Below are 26,861 nucleotides of genomic sequence, written 5' to 3' on the forward strand. Positions count from 1 at the left end.
CTGATTGATTGTGTACAAGTTGTTTTTACATCTGTGTTGTCTGTGTGCGTGTGCTGTCTGTTTATATGTTTTCATGCAAATGCTTTCACACGTTGGATAATGTATTTTTAATGGTTCTTAATCTCGGTGAACCACGCAGACAGCTTTGGGTGTGGGGGCGGTATAGGAATAGGATAAATGGAATGAATGCAATTGACAGGGGGTGATGGTGGCAAACAGGCTGCCTTCCTCTTTGACAGGACAATGGCAGCCCTTTTGGAACTGGAAAGGGCGCCCAGCTCCCCTTCAGCCGCCTCTTCTCAAGGCTAAACATTCTCCGTTCCGTCCACCTTTCCGCCTAGGGCTGCGTTTTTAGTCTCTTGTTCCCATTTATTTGAATCCTTCTTAAAATGTGGTGTTCGGGACGGCCCCCCTTGTGTGCACCTCACAGCTTCCCGTGGCCTTAGCAAGTAGAGCCGCTTCTCAGGGGGTGCGTGTCTGCTTGCATCACGCCAGGGGGTGCAGAGGGCAGGACAGAAAGGGGCCTCCGTGTGCCGGAGTTCACAGGCCTTCCTGGTTGTGGCCCCTGCAGCGCGTCCGGGGCTGGTATCGTACCCGCCACTCTCCTGCGAGACGGAGCAATGCCCGGAGGGATAGCGTCTCAACAGCTATGGCTGCATGCACTGCTTTGCTCCCTGGGAAATTGTTTGCCACGGGGCCTCTGCTTTTGAGCAGTCTTCTCAAAAGACTCGATGGCCTTGTAGGCCCCTTCCAACTCTGCTATTCTATGATTCTCCAATTTCATGCCTTCCGGATTTATGCAGGCACGTATTTATTTCAAGCTTTCTTGCCCTGCTCTTCAGCCGGAAAAGACTCCCAGAGTGGCTTACAAAGTGTAATACGTTCAGGCTTACTATCAAAAAGTCACAACACAAAAGGAAAGAGGATGGGGAGGGAGGAGGAAAAAATCAAAACTCAGGCACTAGTTCTTGGTTTCAGAGTTCTTCTAGGTGTTCTTTCTAGCAGGGAAAGGGAGGTGGGCGCATAGCACTCCTGCAACTGGGTTCCCTCTGCCAACAAAAGGGGGAAGACTCAGAGAGTCTCTGCCCGTCAAAGCAGAAAATGTCAGAGGAATAGACGGCCCTCCTGATCTCTGTTTCTGCCTTGTTCTAAACTTGACTCCCCACCACACACACACTTCCCTCCCCTCCCCGTATGCAAACTCCCTTGCTCCCACGCCCAGAGTTATGCTGTCATGTCTTTCCTTTGCTTTTCCATCACAAAAGGGGCTCTTCCCTCCTTCATTGCTTTGTGAGATTCTACCCTGCCCTTTCTCAGAGCACCTTCTCATCATGATGATGGACGGGGGCCACTGGGCGAAACTGAGAAATGCCTGACCTTGTTGGGGAGGGCGGGGTGGTGGCGGATTTGACGTGCCCATCCTGAAATGTCTCTCTTGCGTTTGCTTTTCCTCTGCCCTTCTACCATCTGCCTCTGACACAGCCATGGCATTCCTGGCTATTTTAGCTTTTAATCAATTCAGGCTTTGCAAGGAATCCCCCCACTGGGGTGTGCAAATCCCCCCCCCCGAGAGGTTCCTAATTAAATCCCCCGGCCCCATTTAGCCATCCAGTCACACGAGCCGCAGAAAGCCCTGCCCCAAGGAAAAGATGGCAGCGTGACATTTTCCATTAAATGTGTCCCGGGGCGGCATTTATGGGGAAGAAGGATGGGGCGGCCAAGGGGAGGTGGGGTGGGGGCTGCGGTGGCCAAGGGAAGGGGCTTTGGCCGGGGGGGGGCTGCCGTGAGAGGCCCTCTGCTCCCGGGACCTCGTCCATCGCCCGATCAGAAGCAAACGTGAGTTTGGGCCAGAGGGAATTTCTTTTACTAAAACTCCAGTGCCCAAGTCTTGATAAACACAAGTCTCAGTTCTCAGCCAAGCAACTGGAGGCGGCCTTAGGGCCCTACTGCTTTGGAGTGCGTGTCAGGGAAATGCCCTGACTGGACGCTTTCCCCGGGCATAGAAGTTCCCACACAGCAAAAGGTCCGGGAGACAGCGGGACCAAGATCGTAGCCAGTCAGGCCTCCTCGGGAGTAGGTGGGCCGATTGGGGCAGGCCCAGAGGACAGCAAAGAGGGTGGAGGAGAACGAGTCCCTTCGTATGAGGGCTGGTGGAAGGAACTGGCTCTGTTCACCCTGGAATATGGGGGATGCATCTGCCGGCTTCAAGTCCCCAAAGGGGCGTCTCACAGACTGGTTCTCCCTTGCTGATCCAGAGGGCAGAACTTGGTTTTGGAGGGCAGATTTCGGCAGAACAATAGGTTGGAACCTTGTGATGGGAAGAGGCGTTTGATGATGAAATGGGCGACTTCGAGGGCTGGGCGAGCCCTCCCTCACTGGGGATCTCCCAGCAGAGGCTGTGCAGCCATCTCGTAGGGATGTCTTGCAGTGGGCTGGACTAGATGGCCTCCAAAGGACCCCAGCTCTGTGGCCCTGTGATCCCCCTGCCTGCCTGGCTGCTAATTTCTCTGCGAGCGCCAGGCCCAACTGTGTCGGACGTCAAGACAGCCCTGTGACAAATATACCAAACAAGCTAAATACATTTTGAAACGGGTCCCCAGGGCATCGTTGGGGTACGCGCGCGCGTAACTATGACACAGGAGAGGAATCCAAGAAGCGACGTGCTAATGATATAAAACTGAATAATTTATTTAAAAATGCTTTAAATACCCCAGAAGCAGCGCCTGCTAAACGAGGAGGGTTCTGCGGAGCAGGACTCGGAGATGGCAGAGGGGCCGGTGAGGGGGTGTTCTTGGCACCCCTCTCTGGGGCTGAAGATGCAGGACCCCTTGGGGGAGCCCAAAGGCAACCGTGGGGCCACAGAATCCCTGGTTGCCCGGCGTAAAAGGAACAAGCCCACATCTCTACACGGCACAGACCGCCGTGTGTGTTTGATGTGTGTGTGTGTGTGTGTTTCTAAGCTCCTTCAGAGCGGAGCTCACGGCGGGAGACGTGGGAGGGCCGTGACTCAGTGGCAGGGCAGTTTTGCAGGCAGAAGGACCCAGGTTCAATCTCCAGGTGAGGCTGGGAAAATCCCGGAGAGCCACCGCTGTACACAAAAGAGAGGTAGACGGACTGAGGGTCTAGCTCCACAGAAGGCCGTTTGCCGTGATCCTGTTTAAATCTGCCATTGACTCTGAACCATGAGGACTGGAAACTCAAGGTTAGTTTTAGAGGAACGGCCATAGCTGAAAGGTCCCAGTCTGGCTTTCTTGCACTGTTTGAAGAAGGACTTCCTTTTATCTGCCCTTTTATCAGCTTCATGGGATACTGACCCGTTTGGCTTCTAGTCTTATGGGAGAGGGAGAACAATGTCTCCCTCTCCACATTCTCCGCACCAGGCATGGATTTTGTACACGTCTCTCTCATCTTACCCTCCTTTTCTCCAAGCTAAACCATCCCAGCTTTTGTAACCATCCCTCACTGAGGGAGAGATTAGGGAATATTCCCAGTGACTCTCTGTCTGGATTGGGAATATCCCCCCAGTCTCTGGGGCTTTCTGCAATCCTGGCCAGGCCAGGGCATTTCACCCACTTTCCATTTGGCCATGGTGACACTCGGGATTTCCAGAGCGATCCGTCCTCTTGCCACGAAGGCGTCGTGAGCGTGTCACAACTGCCTGGGTGGCTTCCATGGAATCCATCCCCTCTCCGAAGGGACCCGTACTCTGCCTCCCCTGAGACCACAAAGTTCAGTGTATTCTATAACAATCACAATCACAATGATAATAATACAGCAACAGCGAGAACGGAGAGGGGAAATCGAAACAGCTGCCACGCAGACTCCTGCCTCTCCTCCTCCCCTTCCGAAAAGAGAGGAAAATGAATCCGGTGTATTTTTAGCCACCTAAGAGGAGCCTTTCATTATGATTTCTCAAGGGCGAGGGCCTGCGGCTATTAATCCATAATCTGCAAAGAATGGCTTCTGCAAGTGTGGGCCTTTTCCTTTTCTTTTTCCAAACATGAAATCTGTCAAGGATGTTTTGTGACAGGGGAAAATCCTCTTTGCTCCGTGTGGCCATGAGAACGCGCTCGTTGCCTGGGGTGGGCGGGTGTCAGGGTGGAAATCCCATCGGGCTCACAAGGCATTGAAATTATCATCAAAATCTCTCTCTCTCTCTCTCTCTCTCTCTCACACACACACACACACACACACACATTGCTCTTCCAGATTTACAGTACAGCACTGGGGGAACCAATGCCAGAACCAGGGGATATTTGGAACTCAAAGAGTTTGGCCGTTGGTGGCGATAATAATTTTTGTGTTCCTCTCCCCGTTGAACATCTATTTAATGAGGCATTATAGAGGCACCGGCAAGAGCCAAAGGGTGATCTATCATTACATTTTCATCCCTAAGAATTCCAAAGTTACTTCAGAGGAAATGGTGAAATCTCAGTAGTTTAGGGTTTCTTTTCAATACCTCAGTTGATAGATTAGAACCAGCCAAAAGAATCCTCGTCTGGACACGGAAACTAACCAGCTCTAACGAAAGTGAAGCCACGTGCCTGGTCTTCGTCGTTGATAGGGTGCCGCCCAGGTAGAGGGCACAGCCACAGCGAGCAAGGCTCAGCCCCAAGGGGGTTACAGTCTCCCTTCTACCAAGGAGGAGGAGGGTGGGAGGCGGAGGCAGCTGCCCCGGCCAACCGTCTGCGGGTACGTGCATTGATGCCGTGGAGGCTGAGGGACAAAGCCCCCCCCCCAGTCCCTGGGGGAGCTTTCAAAGGGGGTCCCGGGTTCATTGCCCCCTCTCGTTCAGTGTGGCATCTCCTACTGCTGCCTTTCTCGGACCCCCTTCTACCCCCTGGGGGGTCGTCTCCTTCTATGGGGAGGCCCTTTTGTCGCCGCCCCAAGCCTTTGGGGTCTGTGGTGCTGAACCGCTTTCAGCCCCCAGGTAGAATTCGATTTCGGAGAAGCTTCACATCCTTAATTCCTGCCTTAGGAAAGGCCTTGCAACGTTTTTGAACTGGGGAAAAATGGCACAAAAGGCAGGAATCCCTTCGGGGGTTGGTGGAAAGTGGGGCGGGGCTGTCTGGGGGGGGGAGCACCAGACTGCCTGATTGAGCCTCCAGAAATGCCGGATTTTCCCCAGGGCCGGAGGGTCCCCACCTTTGCTTTGGGTGCGAGCAGGGAAACATGCAGCCCTTGCCACAGCCTCGGCACCTGGATCTCGCGCTGGGAAAGGCACGGTGCTCTGGGTCAGCTCTTGGGTGGCCAGCAGGGGCGTTGCTGGGCCAAGGGTCTCCGGCCCCAGATCCCGGATCTTTTGCCTTGAGCATCTATTGATGCCGGTGAAAAGTCCCCGCCCCCCTCCAATCCATTGCCACGAAAGGGGTAATTTTCAAGGGGGAATCACAGTTTGGAGAGGAGAGGGTTAACCTTCCCCATGTGCTGCAACACACACACACACACACACACACACACACACACACACACACACACGGCTTTTTTTATTTGTCCTTTGTTTTAAATTGAAGAATTTCAATTTGGTGCTTTTACTCTTTCTTTTTTCCTGTTTCATTCCTAGGTGCACTGCTCTGGAATCTATTTTAGATATGGAGTGGTATATAAATATTGTGAATAATAATAATGATGATAATAACCATTGAAAAAGCTTAATTGCATGGAGGGAGGAGGCTTGAACGGGTTCTTTAAGAAAAGAAGAAGAAGCTTCACTAGCCACACTTTTCTGTGCATTTCCCCCCCACAAAGTAATTGTTCACAAATTAATTACAATCAGAGAGGAACTGCTAATTTTGGATGACCTGGAGATAGTGGGGTGGAAATCAATTAAAGGATGTGTTTTATGTGCTGCGCTTTGGAGGGGGAATGAACGGGCTCCGCCTTCTAGGGCACGTAAGTAAAAGCCTCGTCATTCCTCCTCAGTGTGCGGACGGGTGCCCCACGGACCGGGGCCCTGAAGCCTTGGGGGGGGGAAGCAAGCAGTGCCCCCTGGTGGCCAGGCAAACGGGGTGGGGGCGGGGCTCTGCGGGACGGCCACGTTGCCCCCACCTGCCTTAACCCCGCTTGGGCGCGGAGGGCAGGAAGCACAGACCCGGCGTGTGCTGCTGAGGTTTACCCCCTTTCTCTCTCTCTCCCTCCCTCCCTCCCGCAGGTGAGTGGGAAGATGGTCGCGCGCCCCTAGGACCATGCGCCCCACGATGCCCTGCTGCTTCCTCCTGCTGCTGGCCTCCCACTGCGCTCTCCTGAGCACGGCCCCCGTGGCGGCCTGCCCCGCCCGCTGCGAGTGCGTCCCTCAGATCCGCTCGGTCTCCTGCCACCGCAAGCGCCTGGCCGCCATCCCCGAGGGCATCCCGACGGAGACCCGGATCCTGGAGCTCAACCGGAACCGCCTGCGCTGCCTCAACGCCGGCGACCTCGCCCCGTTCCCGCTGCTGGAGGAGCTGGACATCAGCGAGAACCTGCTGGCCCACGTGGAGCCGGGGGCCTTCGGCAGCCTCCCGCACCTGCGCAGCCTGCGGCTGCGTGGCAACCAGCTCCGGCTGCTCCCGCCCGGCGCCTTCAGCCGGCTCTCCAACCTCACCCTGCTGGACCTCAGCGAGAACAAGATCGTGGTGCTGCTGGACTACACCTTCCAAGACCTGCGGAGCCTGACGTGCCTGGAGCTGGGGGACAACGACCTGGTCTACGTCTCCCGGAAGGCCTTCTCCGGCCTGGTCGGCCTCCGGCAGCTGACCCTCGAGCGGTGCAACCTGACCGGCCTCTCCGCCGAGTCCCTCTCCCGCCTCCCGAGCCTGGAGGCCCTCCGCCTGCGGCAGCTGGGCATCGCCGCCGTAGAGGAGCAGAACTTCAGGCGGCTGCTTGGCCTGCGTGTGCTGGAGATCGATAACTGGCCGCTCTTGGAGGAGATCCCGCCCGGCGGCTTCCACGGCCTCAACCTCACCTCCCTCTCCGTCACGTACACCAACATCACGGCGGTGCCCACGGCCGCCCTGCGAGCCCTGGCCCACCTCCTGTACCTGAACCTCTCCTACAACCCCATCAGCGCAGTGCCCAGGGGCGCCTTCAGGGACCTGATCCGGCTGCGGGAGCTCCACCTGGTGGGGGCCCTGCTGGCCACGGTGGAGGCCCAGGGGCTGTATGGCCTGCGGCAGCTCCGGCTGCTCAACCTCTCCAACAACTTCTTGTCCACGCTGGAGGAAGGCTCCTTCCATTCCGTCAACACCCTGGAGACGCTGCGGCTCGACGGGAACCCGCTGGTCTGCGATTGCCGCCTGCTGTGGATCCTGCAGCGCCGGAAGACCCTCAACTTCGACGAGCGGCTGCCTGTGTGCTCCTCGCCGCCGGAGATCCAGGGCGACGCCCTGCGGGACTCCCCGGACTCCGTCCTCTTTGAGTTCTTCACCTGCCAAAAGCCCAAAATCCGGGACCGGAAGCTGCAGCACGTGGCGGCGTTCGAAGGGCAGGCGGTGGCCTTCGCCTGCCGGGCGGACGGGGAGCCCGCCCCCTCCATCAGCTGGGTCTCCCCGCAGCACCGGATGATCCCCGCCAAGAGCACCGGGCGGGTCGCGGTCTTGCCCAGCGGGACCCTGGAGATCCGCTACGCCCAGGCCCAGGACAGCGGGACGTACATCTGCATCGCCAGCAACGCCGGCGGCAACGACACCTACTTCGCCACGCTGGCGGTCCGGGGCCCCGCGGCGGATGGCGCCCTGTACGCCAACCGGTCCTTGTACCTGAGCGAGCTCAACGACACGGCCCACAACGAGACGCAGGTCTTGCTGAAGTTCACGCTGGACCTCAAAACCATCCTGGTCTCCACCGCCATGGGCTGCATCACCTTCCTGGGCGTGGTGCTTTTCTGCTTCCTCCTGCTCTTTGTCTGGAGCCGGGGCCGCGGGCAGCACAAGAACAACTTCACCGTGGAGTACTCCTTCCGCAAGGTGGACGGCCCGGCCACCGCCTCGGGGCAGGGGGGCGCCAGGAAGTTCAACATGAAGATGATTTGAACCCCGGGCAGGCTGGGAGGGCGGGGCTGCTGAGGGAGGAGGAGAAGGGGGCACCTGCTACTAATAAGGCAGGGGGCGGACGGAGGGCCCTCTGGGAAAAGGGGGGCAAAGGCGGGAGCACCGCCGCCCCCCTCCATCAACACAAGGGCTTCGAGGCGAGCGGCAGGGTCCGTCCCGCTGCTCTTGCCACCAGAGATGTTACGGACACGGCTGTTGCCCTTGGCACGGTGGGGCGAAGCCTGGGGCCCACTGCGACCGAGGGAGCTGCAGTCACCGGGCGCGTACACCAGCGCCCCCAGCCCGGGGCACGCGTGGCAGCCACGGGGTCAGCGTCATGAACAGGGCGGCATTGGGCTTCGGACGCACCCCACGTTTCAGGGTCACACCGTGGGCAGCTCCCGGACCTGGGGCTGCCTCAAGGGCTGCGGGGTGGTGGTGGTGGTGGTGGGCTTCCGGCCTGTTCCCTCTTGCGCTCCCCGAACCCATTTACTGTGCTTCCACCCCGCCCCCATGTTCCCGCGACGGGCAAGGCATGCACACACATAAGCTGTGGTTTGGAAGTCCGCTCACTGTAGCTGGGTTTTTTGGGGGTGGTGGGGGTGGTATCAACTATGCATTTCTCAAATACGGAGAGTGTAATGACTTGGCTTCCAAGACCCTTCATTTCTCTCTCTTTTTTAAGTGACAATTCTGAAATCCTGGGGTTGAGTCAAGGGTTGTTGTCTCTCCCCCACCCCCATTTTTACACCGTTTTCTATCCGTGTGCGCAGGACGGGCGGCTTCGTGTCCGGCCGAGGCGGCTTCTTTCTGCGCCCGTCCTGCCGGGCCTGGCAATAGGGGGGCTTCGCTGGGGGAGGCGGTGGGTCTGTGCAGTGCCTTTCAGAGCCCTTTCTAGCAATTTCAATAAAAGGGTGGGGGGGGCGGCAAACGTGTGTCCCGGAAACCTTCCTCTGCGAAGCAATAATCGGCGTCTTCCACGTGCAGCAGGGGTGAGCGCCTCTCCAGCCTTTTCTTTCCCCTGATCCCCAGTGTACAAACAAGGGAGAAGAACCACGGTGGGGGGTGGCTGAAATCCTGAGCGCCTTTGCTGGGAAGGAAAGCGCGCCCCCTCCCCTCCCCTCCCCTCCCCTCCCCGAGAGCAGTGGGACTAAGTCCACCAGGCTGGGCTCAGGTCTAGTGATGGGTGGCTGGTTTAGAACAGACTTCTCCTGCGTAGCATCCTCTGGATGCGCTGGACTGCAGCTCCCATAATCCAAAATGATGGGACTTGCAATCCGTCGTATCTGGAAAGGCCTAAATTGGGCACAGCTTGCTTTGGAGAGCGCGGCAGCCGTGATGAACCGCATCGCAAGAGCTGCGTTGATGCATGTGGCGTTGCAGCTGGCGGAGGTGCGCTGGTTGCTGACCCTCTTGGGTCACGGCCGTGGCGCTGCCGGCTCTTCCGCCGTGTGGGGCGTTGTGCCGCTTCTCCGTTCCTTCTCCAGGTGGAGCCAGAGCAAGACGGGGGGAGCGGGGAGCCCACCGCCCGCCTGTCCTCCACCCCAGGGGCCTGGCTGGACCCCAAAGAGCCAATTGCCCCGGCACAGCCCAGAAGTGGGGCGCGCGGCAGGGAGCGGGAAGGCCTCCCCTCGCTGCCCGCTCTGGGCCTCTCCTTTGCGTGGGAGGTTGGCTGAAAACAGAGTGGGCTCGTGCAGCTGGGGGGTGGGTGGTCTCCCCAGGAACGTTGTGGCTGATTTCTCCTCAGCCGGCCCAGAGCCGGGTTCCGTGGGCGTCGCCTTCCCCGGCCGCTGGCTTTCCCTACAGCCGCTGTGGCGTAGCGGCTCCAGGGCTGGGCTGGGAAGGCCTGGGTTCTAGTCCCCCTCCGCCTCAGTTACCTCACAGGATTGGGGTGAGGAGAAAGACGTAGAGGAGGAGGACGAGGAGCCTGTGAGCCGCCCTCAGGTTCCTTGTAAGGACAGGAGTGTCACCCTAACAATTTGCCCTCTTCTTCGGCCTACAAACCCCAATTGCAAAAGGCTCAAGCGGAAGGGGGCATCCTGCCACCTCAGAAAGGGACGGGGGCACATGCCGAAAGAGGGAACGTCCCTCTTCCCTCGTGGCCCCTTGCCCAGGATAGAAGCCCGGAGAGAGGTGGGCTGCCTGCCCAGAGAAGGGCTTTGTGCGCCTCTGCGTGTGTGTGCATTTCTCGCATCCATCCACACACGAGCTGGGAGATTTATGCTCATTGACGATCATGTCCTATTTGTGCTACGTGAGGTTTCGGCTGACATATTTCCCCGGCATCTGTTTCGGCTTCCAGTGAAAACACCAACTGGCAGCCGAGACCAGGGGGGCGCGCCGGGGGGCGGGTGAGGGAGGGAGAATCTTCTTGACAACAGGAAATTAGTATTTTTCAGAGGAGAGCAAGAGAGGGAGATTGAGAGAGAGGCGAGGAGGTCGGCGGAGGAAGAGAACGTTCAGCAATGGCTGCGTGGCGAGGATTGCATTTGGCGTTGACCTTCCCGCGGAAAGCGTGGTGCCCCACCAATGCGGACAAATCGGATGCCGAAGGAGCCCCATCCTCCCGCTGCCTTTGCCCCCGGGGGTCTTCACGGCGGGGAGGGGCAGCTCCCCCACGCCTGAAAGATTTCGCAGGCTGATCGGAATCTGTTTCAGGCCGCTGCTCTTTTGGCCCCCTTAATAATAATATTGGCCAGGAGCCCTCCGGCCTCCAGAGTGCTCTCAGCTGACCCATCCCTCAAGGCGGCCTCCCCTGGCCTTCCCAACCAGGTGGTGCTAGTTTTGGACTCCAACTCCCATCAGCCCCAGCCAGCGTGGCCAATGCCCAGGCGTGCTGGCAGTTGCCGTCCTAACAATCTGGAGGGAAGGGGAGAACTGGTGGATCCCCCATTTCTCCCCCATCTCACGGTCCTTCCTCAAGGCCCATCTCGGGTATTTCCAGGTTCTGACCCCGGGACACTGGAAGCAGGCAACTGGGTGGAATAAATGCAGCGTTTAGGCTCCCAGCTGGGTTTGACAGGAGGAGGTCTCCCCAGGTGACTTAGGCTGCCCCCCGACTCCTCAATTGCCTCCCCCTCAGCCGCTTGGCCCCGCTTCTGTGATGTCACGGCATGCCCTTGCCCGTGCTAAATTCTCAGGGGAAAGCTGCCAGCCCCACAATGTGAGCAGGAAGTCCTGGGAGGGGGAGGAAGAGGGGGCAGCGGAGCAAAGTGTGTGGGGGGGGGCGGCGCTCCACCGGACGGCATCTCGGAGAGGTGGATTCAAACACTGCCGTAGCCTCCTTGCGTAAATCGCTACCTCTCAGCCTCAGTTCCCCTGCCTATAAAACGGGCGCAACTCGCAAGGCAGGGCTAAGAACCTCCCCTCGCGCGAACCACTGCCAGGCCGCTGCTCCAAGCGGAGCCAACGGGCTCTTTCCCTTGGGGACGCACGCAAGGCCACGGAACCACCAGGCCGCCCAAGAGGCAACGCAAATTGGCCACGCTGGCTGGGGAACATGGGTGCTGTAGCCTAACGCCCTTGTTAGGGGGGGTCACGTTTGACGGGGAACACTCGCTTCAGCCGTGTGCCTCAAGCATGGTGCCACTCGGCCGTTTTGGACCACAGCTCCCAGCATTTGTGACTGGTGGTCATGGGCATTGTAGTCTAAGCCATCTGGAGGGCCCTGGGTTGGGGGAGGCTGGTTTATGAATAAATTGGCCATGGCTAAGGAGTTACAGCATAAAGAAGCACCAGCCTTTGGCTGTGCGGTTGAGTTCCCAGAAGCCGTCCCGGACTCCGGGCTCCAGCGAAGAGAAATGCAAAAAGGGGAGGCAGGGAAGCTGGGCTGACCTCCGCTCAAGGCGTCCCTCCCAGCTCAGCGGCCACCATGGCGCCCTGGGGCAAGGCAAGGTCTCTCGAGGAGGCTTGGTCCGGAATGGGCCATTAGAGCCCAGTGGCTTTGCAGGAGACCTGCCCCATGGGAGAGGGAAAGGGCTTTTTGGTACAGATCCACCTGGATTTGGGATCACCCCTTGGGTCAGGGAGACCCTCACTTCAAACGTGACCCCGGCCCTCACCGCCCCCTCCTCCTCCCACCAACGTGGGCCTCTTTCAACTGCCACCAACAGCCACCCCGCGTGACACAACACCGCTCTGCCCAAGGAAAGGAAAACCTCCAACCTGGGGCAATTTTATACCTTCCACAAAGAACTAGAAAAGTAGCTGAGCACTGTAGGGTGGGGGGCGGGTAAGCAAATACACAAACACCGTGGGGGGGGGGGAATTCATTGTGGCTGATGGGGTATGGTGTGGTGGATTGGAGGGGGGTAGGGGAAATGGAATCAAAATAGCCAGGAGTGCGGTTGTTTTACGTCCCCATGAAACATCTTGTTTGTACGGAACATGCACATTTTTATATGTATCGAGGCATGAAAAACAATACAGCGACGTATCGTACACCTATATGCACACGCCCGTCTCCTGTGTGGTATTTGTTACTCTTTCCTCTTTCACTGCCCGCCCACCCACGGACAAAGGTGTAGAGCTAAGAGAAGGGGTGGTGGAAACGGAAGCCCCACACAGACATGCGTCCCTTTGCAGAAGGCCGGGTCTTCTGTCCTGCAGTGGTTTGGCGTCATGATTCCCTTGAGGTAAAGCTGGTGGCGAAACCACGGCGGAGGGCTGAAGTGCCGTTTCTTCTTTAGGCAGAGACACGACCCCCGGCCCCTCCAGCGCTGCCTTCCTCTGCTAGCCCTCCTGAGAGGGGCCTGCGTGCTCCGCGTTTGCATGCCTGCCCGTGCACTTGCAAGAAGAGAAGTCTAGGGGAAGGGCTTCCGAGGCGACCCACGGAAGCGCCACGTGCTTCTGCCCCCTGCCTCTTCCCCCACCTTTTGCTGGCAGATGCACCAGCCGGGCCCGCTGCTCCGCTGCTCCTCTCCCGACAAGATGCGGGCGCCCTCGTGTGGGGCAGGAGAGGCCCCTTTCCGCCACTGCCGCAAGCGCTTGGCACGATGGCTCTAGATCGCCTCTGTCCCGCTGGGCATCTGCCTGGCCACTGTGGGGACATAGAGCGGGAGGCCCTTGGGTCGCATCCAGCAGGGCTCTTCTAAGGCGTGGATGACACCTGCTGGGTAGAGGCTTCTGCCCGGCCAGGGCCAGGGGAAAGACGCCTTCCATCTCAGCTGCTCCTGGCCCATGTCACAGGGCCTTTTGTCCCGAGCGTTGGCAGCGCAAAGCACCCAACAAATGCCCACGCTCCAAAAACCAGCAAATGGCCCTCAGCAGCTGCCGTCTCTTGCCTGGAGTCTTTGTCCCTGGAAGGCTCTGGGGAGATGCGGAGTCCCGGTCCTGCAGCGCTGGGCAGGAGTAAAACACCTCGTCCGAACCTGGACAGCAATTTCTAAGCAGGCTCATTTCTGAACGGCTTCCCCGTAGCCGCTCTTTAATTCCAGCAGGGCCGATGCCAGGCTGTTTTGCGCCCTAGGCAAGGCGAGCTACTTGCACCCGCCCCCCAAATTGCCAACTTCAATTTTTAAGAACAGATGTTTTGTAGAAAAAAATAAAAAGCACAAAACTTGAACTCATTGGTTTTTTTCTTAAAACAGCTAATCTTTATAGAACCGGGACCCTTAAAATGCAAAGAGAGATCCTATCATGCAAGTACAACGTAAACGGCAACTAATGAATGAAATGAAATGGACAACCAGCAAGGCATCGATCTGTCCCAGTAACTGTAAACAGTTTTGACCTCGCAGAGACGCAGCTTTTGCATCACGCATGCAGCTGTTTTATTTCTTAGTCAGCGACGTCTCTTTCCACACATTATCCAGATATCCTTGGTTGCTTCCAAAGTCTTCTAAGGTTGCAGCTCTTTCCACGTGCTTTTCTCCTGGGAGTCAAAGCGGCACAACGAAGGCTGGGACCCGGGATCCTTCTTCCTCCAGAGAAAAAGCTCCTTGCGCGGAAGACCCCTCCACCAGATTTGGGGGGAGGCTCCCCCTCCACTAAGACTTTCCTGTTCTCCCAAGCTTTCTTTAAAAAATAATAAAAGTCTTGTACTCTTGTGTTTTACTATCTCAGTCCCTTGCAATGCTGTTTATTATTCTAGTTCCTGTTGTATCGTATTGCTATCTCGGCACTTTTATTAGTTCTATACTGTTGCTTTAATTTGTTTGTTTTATCGTTATTTTAAAATGCCTGTCAAGATTTATGAGGTGTTTAATAAATGGATAAATAAATTTAAAAAGGGGTTCACAGGGATAAAGAAACAAAAGTAAAGGGTTCACAGGGACCTCAGACCCAACAATATCTTTAATAATCCGAATGTTAGGAGAGAGGCAGTGTGGTGCAGTGGTTAGAGTGTTGGGCTGGGACTCGGGAGATTATGGTCCCCACTTGGCCATGAAGCTCAGTGGGTGACTTTGGGCCACTCTCTGACTCTCAGCCTAACGTACCTCCTCACAGGGTTGTTGTGAGCATAAAACGGAGAGGAAAAAGGACCTCCTGAGCCGCCCTGGGTTCCTTGCAAGAGGCAAAAAGGTGGGATATAAAGGTAATAAAAAATAAACGTCTTTCATCTTAATATTAAAATACGACAACCACTCACAAATTCCCTGGGGGTGGATATTTTCACCGAAAGGCCTTAACTTGCACACTGTTAAGTGGGAGGCCACGGCCGGTGGCCTCGTTTGCAGCTTTGCATTCCCACAGCCAGCCTCTTCTCCTGGGCTGTTCAGCCCCCGGCCCTCTTTCTCTGCAGCAAGTGGGGGGCCACGCCGGGAGCTCCGGGCCAAGTGGGGGTGGGGGTCCCACGTCCCACACCGCCCCTTCTGCTTGGCCTGGGCCCTGTCACGTGCGGCCTCTGTTATTATTATTATTATTATTTATTTATATAGCACCATCAATGTACATGGTGCTGTACAGAGTAAAACAGTAAATAGCAAGGCCCTGCCACATAGGCTTACAATCTCTTTGGTGTATTATCCAGTAGGTGCTGCAGATCCTCATAGAACTGATCTACTTCTGCTTCTTCAGCATCTGTGGTTGGGGCATATATTTGGATCACTGTGATGTTAAATGGCTTACCCTGAATTCGAATTGAGATCATTCTATCATTTTTTGGATTGTATCCAAGCACTGCTTTAGCCACTTTATTATTAATTATGAAGGCTACTCCATTTCTTCTGTGATCCTCTTTTCCACAGTAGTAGATCTGGTGGTGATCTGATGTGAAGTGGCCCATTCCAGTCCATTTCAGTTCACTGATACCCAATATATCTATATTTAATCTTGACATCTCACCAATAACCACATCCAATTTGCCCTGGCTCATAGATCTTACATTCCAGGTTCCTATGGTGTGTTGATCTTTATAACATCGGATTCGGATGTTGGAGCCCGGAGGCCGACAGATGGAGGATGCTGAGGGGGAGACACAAGCCAAGGAGAGCCAGCAGTGGGGCGGGAAGCCTCCGTGCCCACAAGCGGGCAGAGCAGGGGAAGAACCAGGCCCGTGTTCGCCAGGAGTGGGTTTTTGGCAGCAGGCTGGCTGGGCTGAAAGCAATGGACTGAAGTCTCTAGAAGAGAATTCTCCAACCTGGGACCCTTTGGAGGTGCTGGACTACAGGCCCCATCATATGCCAGATTTTATACACACACACACACCCGTAGGGTGACCCTATGAAAAGGAGGACTGGGCTCCTGTATCTTTAACAGTTGTATTGAAGAGGGAATTTCAGCAGGTGTCATTTGTGTATATATATGGGGAACCTGGTGAAATTCCCTCTTCATCACACCAGTTAAAGCTGCAGGAGCCCTGCCCTCTTTTAAACCTGGTCACTCTAGTATAGCTCCTGCAGCTTTAACTGTGGTGATGAAGAGGGAATTTCACCAGGTTCCCCATATATACAAATGACACCTGCTGAAATTCCCTTTTCTATGCAACTGTTAAAGATACAGGAGCCCTGTCCTCTTTTTCATAGGGTCACCCTAATAGAAAGGAAAGTTTGGGAGGTGTGATCAGATGGTCAACCTAAATAAATCAACATGCAGGCATATGAAACCGCCTTTTTAGTCCATCCACTTTAGCACAGTGCCATCTGTTTTGACTGGCAAGTTCTCATCTGTCCTCTGGCTTGCTACCAGACCCTTTGAATTGGACCGGACAGGAATCGAACTTGGGACTTTGTGTGGACAAAGGTTATGCTCTGCAGCTAAGCTAAGGCTGCCTATAGTTGAGGAAGGGAGCCGTTCATTCCCCTGTAAAGGCACTGAGAAGTGAAGTCTGCCGAAGAATGCCGCTTCCCAAGCATATACAGGGCGGGTGTTGAAAGCACTCTGCAGACGCTCAGAGGCACTCTCATCATTACTTCTACACCACGTTTGCTGGGGTTGAAAACAGGTTCTGGGGCCGGAATGGGTGTGTGTTAGGGTTGCAGAGGTGTAACAGGGGTGCAAGGGGTGAGTTCTGGGGGTGCAGCATAAAAACAGCTAACGTTTAAAACAATTAAAGCACATATCTAACATTGTTATTATTATTATTTATTTATATAGCACCATCAATGTACATGGTGCTGTACAGATTATACACAGTAAATAGCAAGACCCTGCCGCATAGGCTTACAATCTAATAAAGTTGTAGTAAACAATAAGGAGGGAAAGAGAATGCAAACAGGCACAGGGAAGTGTAAACAGGCACCGGGTAGGGTGAAGCTAACAGTATAGAGTCAGAACAAACTCAATATTTAAAAGCTATAGGGAAAAGAAAAGTTTTTAGCTGAGTTTTAAAAGCTGTGATTGAGTTGGTAGTTCTCAGGTGTTCTGGAAGAGCGTTCCAGGCGTAAGGGGCAGCAGAAGAAAAAGGACGAAGCCGAGTAAGGGAAGTGGAGGTCCTTGGGCAGGCGAGAAGCATGGCATCAGAGGAGCGGAGAGCACGAGCGGGGGAATAGTGTGAGATGAGAGAGGAGAGATAGGCAGGAGCTAGACCGTGAAAAGCTTTGAAGGTCAACAGGAGACGTTTATATTGGATTCTGGAGTGAATTGGGAGCCAATGAAGAGATTTCAGAAGTGGAGTGACATGGTCAGAGCGGTGGGCCAAGAAGATGATCTTAGTGGCAGAGTGGTGGACAGAGACCAGCGGTAAGTTTATCTATTTCTGTTACAGTTAAACTTAGTTGTACTATACCCTCCTTTATTTCCCATAAAGCACAGTTCAAAAAGAACAAGACCACCGTACTGGAACAGGGCGGCCATCTCAGTCATCATTGGCTGCCTGGCTAAGTCTGTCTTCATGCAGCTGGCATTTAGCTCTTGCTGGACTTTTGCCAACTCTACCAGTAGGATGAAACCTTTTTGGTTTCTGGCGAGTGGCTGGGCATTATTATGGTCCTTAAATATTTGTAGAGGGGCATGATCCGCTGGGTCTTGGGAGAAGCAGTCAACACCTGCTGTTGGCCGCGTCGGGGAGAAATCGCCTGCGTTGTCCTTGAGAGTGTCGCCTTGGTTGCTGTCTGCACTTGACTGGCGAAGTCTGGGTCAACGGCCCTCTTGCAGCGTGATGTGTGGATCCGGGAAGATCTGGGCGCCAGGGTCCTCTTGTCCACTGAAGAACCTTGATGCAGACGCAGACTTTGGCCGGTGGTCGTGGCAGGGCTCGTCTGGGTGTCTTTAATCTGTGAATGAGAACTTTAAACTACATCATTAATGCATGGCCATAGTCTTAACACTTGATCATCTGTTAGTTGGAGTTTGGTGGCCTGAATTTTATTAAGGGGAGAGTCACTGGTTTACCCGTGACGGTTCCATAAGGACTAAACTCTTGTTCTTAAGTGCCAGAGGCCGGCCACACATCATAAAGATTGCCAACTAGAGTAATTATGCATTATCAACTGCATATAGCTCAGATCATACACAAGGTATGAGCTTGCCCTTCCTTGGAAACACGGTGTGCCCTGATATCCTTGATACTCCCTTTTCTTAATTGCAAAAAAGGGATTTCATCAAATTCCAAGACCCCAGGTGATCAGGCTGGAAGTTTGGATTTCATGAGGAGGAATCAGGAGAACACACACACACCATGCTTTGCAGCAAGGTCACAACGGAGTTAGGGCATCAAGAAATGGTTCATGTGGTGAGTAAATCTTTATTACAAAATAGCTTTCTGCTTAAAGAGGAAGGACTTAACCAAAGCATGTTGGTCTGGATAGCGAGGCAGTTAGATAAGAAACACGCCTACAACAGTTGTAATTTTTTTAGCAGACAGTGTAGCTGTAAGAATATCTTGAAACTTTAGTCTAGATCAGCTAGCTTTATGAGGTGTCTGCATAAGCTGGCCAGGCTTATTAGGACACTCATTTTCTAGTGACCAATTTGACCACAATAGTGCATGTTCTAGGGTGATTTTGCTTTTTGCTCACACCATGTTCTCATCCGTTGCCTCTGCCCTTGAATCTACCATGGATTCTGCATCGTTATTGCTTTGTGGGCTTTTTAAAAAATGAGATTCTTTCTTAATTGCTTGAACTCTAAATGCAATTTAACTCTTCAGAGACTGACATTTCTACTCCTTCTACAATTCAATACAAAGAGATACTGAAAGAACTGGGCATGTTTAGCCTGGAGAAGAGGAGATTGAGGGGAGACATGAGAGCACTCTTCAAATACTTAAAAGGTTGTCACACAGAGGAGGGCCAGGATCTCTTCTCGATCCTCCCAGAGTGCAGGACATGGAATAACGGGCTCAAGTTAAAGGAAGCCAGATTCCGGCTGGACATCAGGAAAAACTTCCTAACTGTTAGAGCAGTGCGACAATGGAATCAGTGATCTAGGGAGGTTGTGGGCTCTCCCACACTGGAGGCCTTCAAGAGGCAGCTTGACAACCATCTGTCAGGGATGCTTTTGGGTGGATTCCTGCATTGAGCAGGGGGTTGGACTCGATGGCCTTGTAGGCCCCTTCCAACTCTGGTATTCTATGATTCTATGATGCATTAAAAATAATCATGCTGGAAGCTTAAATATACAACAGCCTAAAAATTCTTTCTTTCTTTGACAGGAGAAAACTCCCTCCCCTTTCTTTCGCAGTTCTTGTCTCTAGGCTCCACAACACCTTTTGCTATGTGCCAGATTTAAACTCTTCTTCTACCTGTCTCTAAGCCACAAATCATTCAACTTCTTCCTAGCTATCTTAAACATTTTAAACGTTCTGGAATTTGCAGGTCCTGGCCCATAAGTTTTGTACATATACACTATGGGTGTCAGCAACAGCTCTGCTCACTTGCTTCCTCAGGTACCTGTTTTACTGGCCTGTCTTTTGCGCTGGGCCCAGCCATGTCAAACCTCATCTGCCCCTCCAATGGACCAGGCCCACTTTTCTAAGTCTGTTTTGCTGGGTCTCACAGAAGTCTTGGGCTGGGAGTCCGGTGTGATCCAGACCCACGCTGTCTCCTGAAACAGGAGGCTAAGCTAATAGGGATGTCAAAAGGTCTCTTACCTTGGGTGCGCGCTGGAATGGTGGTCTCCAGAGAGCTTCTGCCGGTGTGGTTCTGATGAGCGCTGTCAAATCCCAGACAAGGCTCCCCCAGGTATTGTGGATTTGAAAGACAAGGACAAAGAGACCAGTGAGACACTAGCAACAGAATTATTTCCCACAGCAAAAGAGAGTTAGCACAGCAGTGGGCTGGACCCCAACAGGAGAGGGAACGCCCAGAGAACAGTTACCGCAGCCTTTTTATACCGCCAAGTAAACAATCTCAGTGCAAATGTCTCTTTTCTGTGAGAACTATTTAAATACATTCTGAACTCAGCCTTCCATATTAGAAGCCTGTGTCCTGTTAATTCCAAAAAACATGTTCATGAACATGCCTGTCAGTTAAGTCAGCCATCCCATAAAGAGGTAGGCCAGACAGCTAAATCCCTGAACTTCAAGTGCAGCATTCTCCATAAAGAAGAAGCTGCCATGCTTCCTAGGGCATCTTCACTAACCTGAGACATTCCCATGAAGGGAACGCTGCCTGTGTGTAATACAGTCCCAAGTCAGCGGTCCTCGTGAAGAGGAGGCAAAGAAGTCCGCTAAGTTACAGCACTTAGACCATAACGTTCTCCATAAAGGAGGGACCGCCCGTGCTTGGAAGGGCACCATGGCTAACCTGAGGTATCCCATAAAGGGGATGCAGGCTGTGTCTAACACAGTTCTAAGTCCAGGTCTGGCCCAAGGTGTTTTGCTGCCTGAAGCAATCCCCAAAACTGTGCTACTCCACACAACCCAATAAAACATGACTAGGCTATGAAACAATTAGGTTGACCTGTGCCAGTTGAGGGACGTGCAAGTCTGCTTGTTGCTTGCGTCCTTTGCTGGGAGAAGGACCTGCAACCCCGTGGACTCTCTTGGACCTCTTAGGCTATCCTTCTGGGAAGGCTGCCTTGGGTTGGGATGTGAAGTCGCGTATTGCAACCGTTCCGCTCCGGCCTAGAATGCCCCTTAGAGAAGGTGGTGGCAGGGGATAATGGGTCTGTCCTATGGCGGTCTTGCTACAGGGTGCCTCAGGGCTGTAGTTGACCCCCAAGCTTCTCAACATCTGCATGAAACCGCCGAGAGATGTTAACCAGGAGCGCGGGCTGAGGCATGACCCATGGCACCTAGCTCCACCTCTCCTTCTCAGCTAAGCAGAGGTGGGGCAGTGGGAGCTCTGAACCAGCGCAGGGGCAGAGGAGTGGGCTGGATGAGGGCCCAATAAACTGAGATTCAATCGAGACAAGACAGAAATACTGTTTGTGGGTGGCTCATCTATCCGGTTAAGTGTCAGTCACCCTGTTCTGGAAGGGGGTTACAGACTTCCTAAAGGGTGAGGTCTGCAGGTTGGGGACAATGATGGATCCGTCATCGTCCACAGAGGCACAGGCTCCCTCAGGGGCTCAGAGCACCTCCTGTTAAAGGGATGTTTTAGTTAGTTCTTTTTAGTTATTTTAAATATTATTGGACAGTAATTTTAGTACTTTTCTATCCCGCTGGTTTTAAGTTTAGTATAATTATTTCTATGGTTTGAATCTCGGCTAGTTTTATTCTGTTTTAATTTTTAGTTATTTTAAATGCTTGAAGAACTTTGGGATTGGGTGCAATAAAGAAAAAAAATGAACTAAAGTAAAATAAAACACAACTAAAATACAAATGGAAATTAAAAAAACGGTGACCTCAGTTGTTTTGGACTACAACCCCCATCAGCTCCAGCCAGCGTCGCTGATGGCAGGGGATCATGGAAGTTTTAGGCCAAAACAACTGCAGCTGTTCCTCCCTGGCCTAAGCTGATGGAAAGCTACTCTGAGCCACGGAGGGAGCCTGTGCCTCTACGGGCAACGACGGATCCATGACCATCCCCAAACTACAGACGTCACCGAATGGGAAGTCTGTAACCCCCCGCCAGAACAGGGTGAATGTCACTAAACTGGAATGATGAACCACCCGCAAACAGTATGTCTGTCTCGTCTGGATTGAATCTCAGTTTATTGGGTCCTCATCCAGTCCATTCTCCTGCCCGCACGCTGGTTCAGAGCTCCAACTGCCCCACCTCTGTTAGCTGAGAAGGGGAGGTGAAGCTGGGTGTCATGGGTGATGCCTCAGCCCGCACCCCTGGTAAACGTCTCCCGGCGGTTTCGTGTAGATGTTGAAAAGCTTGGGGGTCAAATCAAGCCCTGAGACACTCCGTAGTAAGACTGCCGTAGGACAGACCCATCATCCCCGAACACCACCACCTTCAGGATTCTTGGCAGGAGCGGGACCGTCGCAATAATGGCTTCACATCCCGACTCAAGGCAGCCTTCCCAGAAGGGTGGCATGAGAGGTCCAAGGGAGCCCACGGGGTTGCAGGTCCTCTGTCCTCCTCCTGGCACAGGTCGACCCAAGTGTGACCCACCCTTCTCTCAGGCATTTTCAAACGCCTGGACCCAGCTGTACATCCCCTTGTTAGAGGTACGCTTCCTGGCTAGGGATGTGGGTTATCAGGAAATCCAGTCCTTTAAGGGCTTGTGGGACTTCCAATAGGACGCCAGTAGAGTTACACTAAGAATTTAGGAATCGGGCGCTCCTGAGCACATCCTCAGTAGAGGAATCAAGAGTGATCAAGACCACAACTGTGCTCACATGTAGTTTTACACAAGAATACCATCCTTAGTATTCTTCACAGTGAGCCATCATTTAAAACCCTCATAATGCATGAAGGAAGAGCTGGCCACGTTCGCTAGGGCACCTTCACTGACCTGAGGCATTCCCATAACGGGGACGCTGGCTCTGTGTAACACAGCCCTCTAAGTCAGCCATCGTCATGAAGAGGGGGCAAAGACGTCCGCTAACTTCCTTCACTTAGAGCGCAACCTTCTCCATAAAGGAGAAGGGCACCGGGCTGACCTGTGCCACCCCACACAACCCAATAAAGCATGACTAGATATTGAAACAATTACTAGTAAAGAAGCAAGAGGACTCACCATATCTTACCTGGTCAGGAGTGATGGGAGCGGGCCTGGTCCTCAAAATCTGCAAGCCAGGAAGCTGGGAAGGAATCTTGTTAAGCAGTGGTTAACCCTATCACTGCCAACCGTTGCTCCTCTAAACCACCCTTCCCCAACCTGGTGCCCTTCCATTTCACCGTTAAACACACTGGGATTTACTTCTAATTAAACACACGTAGGATTGTGTGATAAACCCTAAATAAGGGCACTAACCAACTCTTTACAGAGAAGCACTTTGGGCAATTCATAACAGTTAAAACCACAAAATGCATGAAGGCGGAGTTGGCCACGCTTTCTAGGGCAACTTCGCTGACCCGAGGCATTCCCGTAAAGGGGACACTGGCTGTGTGAAACACAGCCCTCTAAGTCAACCATCCTCATGTAGAGGGGGCAAAGCAGTCAGCTAAGTCCTTGCACTTGGAAGGGCACCATGGCTAACCTCAGACATCCCATGAAGAGAATCCTGGCTGTGTGTAACACAGTTCTAAGTCCAGGTCTGGCCCGAGGTATTTTGCTGCTAGAAGCAATCCCCAAAATTGTGCCACCTGGCACACCCCAATAAAACATGACTAGGCTATGAAAAAATTAGGTTGACCTGTGCCGGGTGAGGGACGTGCAAGTCTGCTTGTTGCTTGCGTCCTTTGCTGGGAGAAGGACCTGCAACCCCATGGACTCTCTTGGACCTCTTAGGCTATCCTTCTGGGAAGGCTGCCTTGGGTTGGGATGTGAAGTCGCGTATTGCAACCGTTCCGCTCCGGCCTAGAATGCCCCTTAGAGAAGGTGGTGGCAGGGGATAATGGGTCTGTCCTATGGCGGTCTTGCTACAGGGTGCCTCAGGGCTGTAGTTGACCCCCAAGCTTCTCAACATCTGCATGAAACCGCCGAGAGATGTTAACCAGGAGCGCGGGCTGAGGCATGACCCATGGCACCTAGCTCCACCTCTCCTTCTCAGCTAAGCAGAGGTGGGGCAGTGGGAGCTCTGAACCAGCGCAGGGGCGGAGGAGTGGGCTGGATGAGGGCCCAGTAAACTGAGATTCAATCGAGACAAGACAGAAATATTGTTTGTGGGTGGCTCATCTATCCGGTTAAGTGTCAGTCACCCTGTTCTGGAAGGGGGTTACAGACTTCCTAAAGGGTGAGGTCTGCAGGTTGGGGACAATGATGGATCCGTCATCGTCCACAGAGGCACAGGCTCCCTCAGGGGCTCAGAGCACCTCCTGTTAAAGGGATGTTTTAGTTAGTTCTTTTTAGTTATTTTAAATATTATTGGACAGTAATTTTAGTACTTTTCTATCCCGCTGGTTTTAAGTTTAGTTTAATTATTCTATGGCGTGAATCTCGGCTAGTTTTATTCTGTTTTAATTTTTTATTATTTTAAATGCTTGAAGAACTTTGGGATTGGGTGCAATAAAGAAAAAAAAATGAACTAAAGTAAAATAAAACACAACTAAAATACAAATGGAAATTAAAAAAACGGTGACCTCAGTTGTTTTGGACTACAACCCCCATCAGCTCCAGCCAGCGTCGCTGATGGCAGGGGATCATGGAAGTTTTAGGCCAAAACAACGGCAGCTGTTCCTCCCTGGCCTAAGCTGATGGAAAGCTACTCTGAGCCACGGAGGGAGCCTGTGCCTCTACGGGCAACGACGGATCCATGACCATCCCCAAACTACAGACGTCACCGAATGGGAAGTCTGTAACCCCCCGCCAGAACAGGGTGAATGTCACTAAACCGGAATGATGAACCACCCGCAAACAGTATGTCTGTCTCGTCTGGATTGAATCTCAGTTTATTGGGTCCTCATCCAGTCCATTCTCCTGCCCGCACGCTGGTTCAGAGCTCCAACTGCCCCACCTCTGTTAGCTGAGAAGGGGAGGTGAAGCTGGGTGTCATGGGTGATGCCTCAGCCCGCACCCCTGGTAAACGTCTCCCGGCGGTTTCGTGTAGATGTTGAAAAGCTTGGGGGTCAAATCAAGCCCTGAGACACTCCGTAGTAAGACTGCCGTAGGACAGACCCATCATCCCCGAACACCACCACCTTCAGGATTCTTGGCAGGAGCGGGACCGTCGCAATAATGGCTTCACATCCCGACTCAAGGCAGCCTTCCCAGAAGGGTGGCATGAGAGGTCCAAGGGAGCCCACGGGGTTGCAGGTCCTCTGTCCTCCTCCTGGCACAGGTCGACCCAAGTGTGACCCACCCTTCTCTCAGGCATTTTCAAACGCCTGGACCCAGCTGTACATCCCCTTGTTAGAGGTACGCTTCCTGGCTAGGGATGTGGGTTATCAGGAAATCCAGTCCTTTAAGGGCTTGTGGGACTTCCAATAGGACGCCAGTAGAGTTACACTAAGAATTTAGGAATCGGGCGCTCCTGAGCACATCCTCAGTAGAGGAATCAAGAGTGATCAAGACCACAACTGTGCTCACATGTAGTTTTACACAAGAATACCATCCTTAGTATTCTTCACAGTGAGCCATCATTTAAAACCCTCATAATGCATGAAGGAAGAGCTGGCCACGTTCGCTAGGGCACCTTCACTGACCTGAGGCATTCCCATAAAGGGGACGCTGGCTCTGTGTAACACAGCCCTCTAAGTCAGCCATCGTCATGAAGAGGGGGCAAAGACGTCCGCTAACTTCCTCCACTTAGAGCGCAACCTTCTCCATAAAGGAGAAGGGCACCGGGCTGACCTGTGCCACCCCACACAACCCAATAAAGCATGACTAGATATTGAAACAATTACTAGTAAAGAAGCAAGAGAACTCACCATGTCTTACTTGGTCAGGAGTGATGGGAGCGGGCCTGGTCCTCAAAATCTGCAAGCCAGGAAGCTGGGAAGGAATCTTGTTAAGCAGTGGTTAACCCTATCACTGCCAACCGTTGCTCCTCTAAACCACCCTTCCCCAACCTGGTGCCCTTCCATTTCACCATTAAACACACTGGGATTTACTTCTAATTAAACACACGTAGGATTGTGTGATAAACCCTAAAAAAGGGCACTAACCAACTCTTTACAGAGAAGCACTTTGGGCAATTCATAACAGTTAAAACCACAAAATGCATGAAGGCGGAGTTGGCCACGCTTTCTAGGGCAACTTCGCTGACCCGAGGCATTCCCGTAAAGGGGACACTGGCTGTGTGAAACACAGCCCTCTAAGTCAACCATCCTCATGTAGAGGGGGCAAAGCAGTCAGCTAAGTCCTTGCACTTGGAAGGGCACCATGGCTAACCTCAGACATCCCATGAAGGGAATCCTGGCTGTGTGTAACACAGTTCTAAGTCCAGGTCTGGCCCGAGGTATTTTGCTGCCAGAAGCAATCCCCAAAATTGTGCCACCTGGCACACCCCAATAAAACATGACTAGGCTATGAAACAATTAGGTTGACCTGTGCCGGGTGAGGGACGTGCAAGTCTGCTTGTTGCTTGTGTCCTTTGCTGGGAGAAGGACCTGCAACCCCATGGACTCTCTTGGACCTCTTAGGCTATCCTTCTGGGAAGGCTGCCTTGGGTTGGGATGTGAAGTCGCGTATTGCAACCGTTCCGCTCCGGCCTAGAATGCCCCTTAGAGAAGGTGGTGGCAGGGGATAATGGGTCTGTCCTATGGCGGTCTTGCTACAGGGTGCCTCAGGGCTGTAGTTGACCCCCAAGCTTCTCAACATCTGCATGAAACCGCCGAGAGATGTTAACCAGGAGCGCGGGCTGAGGCATGACCCATGGCACCTAGCTCCACCTCTCCTTCTCAGCTAAGCAGAGGTGGGGCAGTGGGAGCTCTGAACCAGCGCAGGGGCGGAGGAGTGGGCTGGATGAGGGCCCAGTAAACTGAGATTCAATCGAGACAAGACAGAAATACTGTTTGTGGGTGGCTCATCTATCCGGTTAAGTGTCAGTCACCCTGTTCTGGAAGGGGGTTACAGACTTCCTAAAGGGTGAGGTCTGCAGGTTGGGGACAATGATGGATCCGTCATCGTCCACAGAGGCACAGGCTCCCTCAGGGGCTCAGAGCACCTCCTGTTAAAGGGATGTTTTAGTTAGTTTTTTTTAGTTATTTTAAATATTATTGGACAGTAATTTTAGTACTTTTCTATCCCGCTGGTTTTAAGTTTAGTTTAATTATTCTATGGCTTGAATCTCGGCTAGTTTTATTCTGTTTTAATTTTTTATTATTTTAAATGCTTGAAGAACTTTGGGATTGGGTGCAATAAAGAAAAAAAAATGAACTAAAGTAAAATAAAACACAACTAAAATACAAATGGAAATTAAAAAAACGGTGACCTCAGTTGTTTTGGACTACAACCCCCATCAGCTCCAGCCAGCGTCGCTGATGGCAGGGGATCATGGAAGTTTTAGGCCAAAACAACTGCAGCTGTTCCTCCCTGGCC

At 53.2% G+C, this 26,861-nt stretch overlaps 1 protein-coding gene across 1 annotated transcript; it reads left to right on the forward strand.

Moving 5' to 3' along the window:
* Positions 1–6,168: 6,168 nt before the first annotated feature.
* LINGO3 (leucine rich repeat and Ig domain containing 3) lies at positions 6,169–8,026 on the forward strand. Its single transcript, XM_063146939.1, has one exon. It carries the CDS (start codon positions 6,186–6,188, stop codon positions 8,004–8,006), a length of 1,821 nt encoding a protein of 606 aa, XP_063003009.1. The 5' UTR covers positions 6,169–6,185; the 3' UTR covers positions 8,007–8,026.
* The last annotated feature ends 18,835 nt before the right edge of the window (positions 8,027–26,861 follow it).

This window comes from Elgaria multicarinata, chromosome 23 (assembly GCF_023053635.1).
Source record: "Elgaria multicarinata webbii isolate HBS135686 ecotype San Diego chromosome 23, rElgMul1.1.pri, whole genome shotgun sequence".
Lineage (NCBI taxonomy): Eukaryota > Metazoa > Chordata > Lepidosauria > Squamata > Anguidae > Elgaria > Elgaria multicarinata.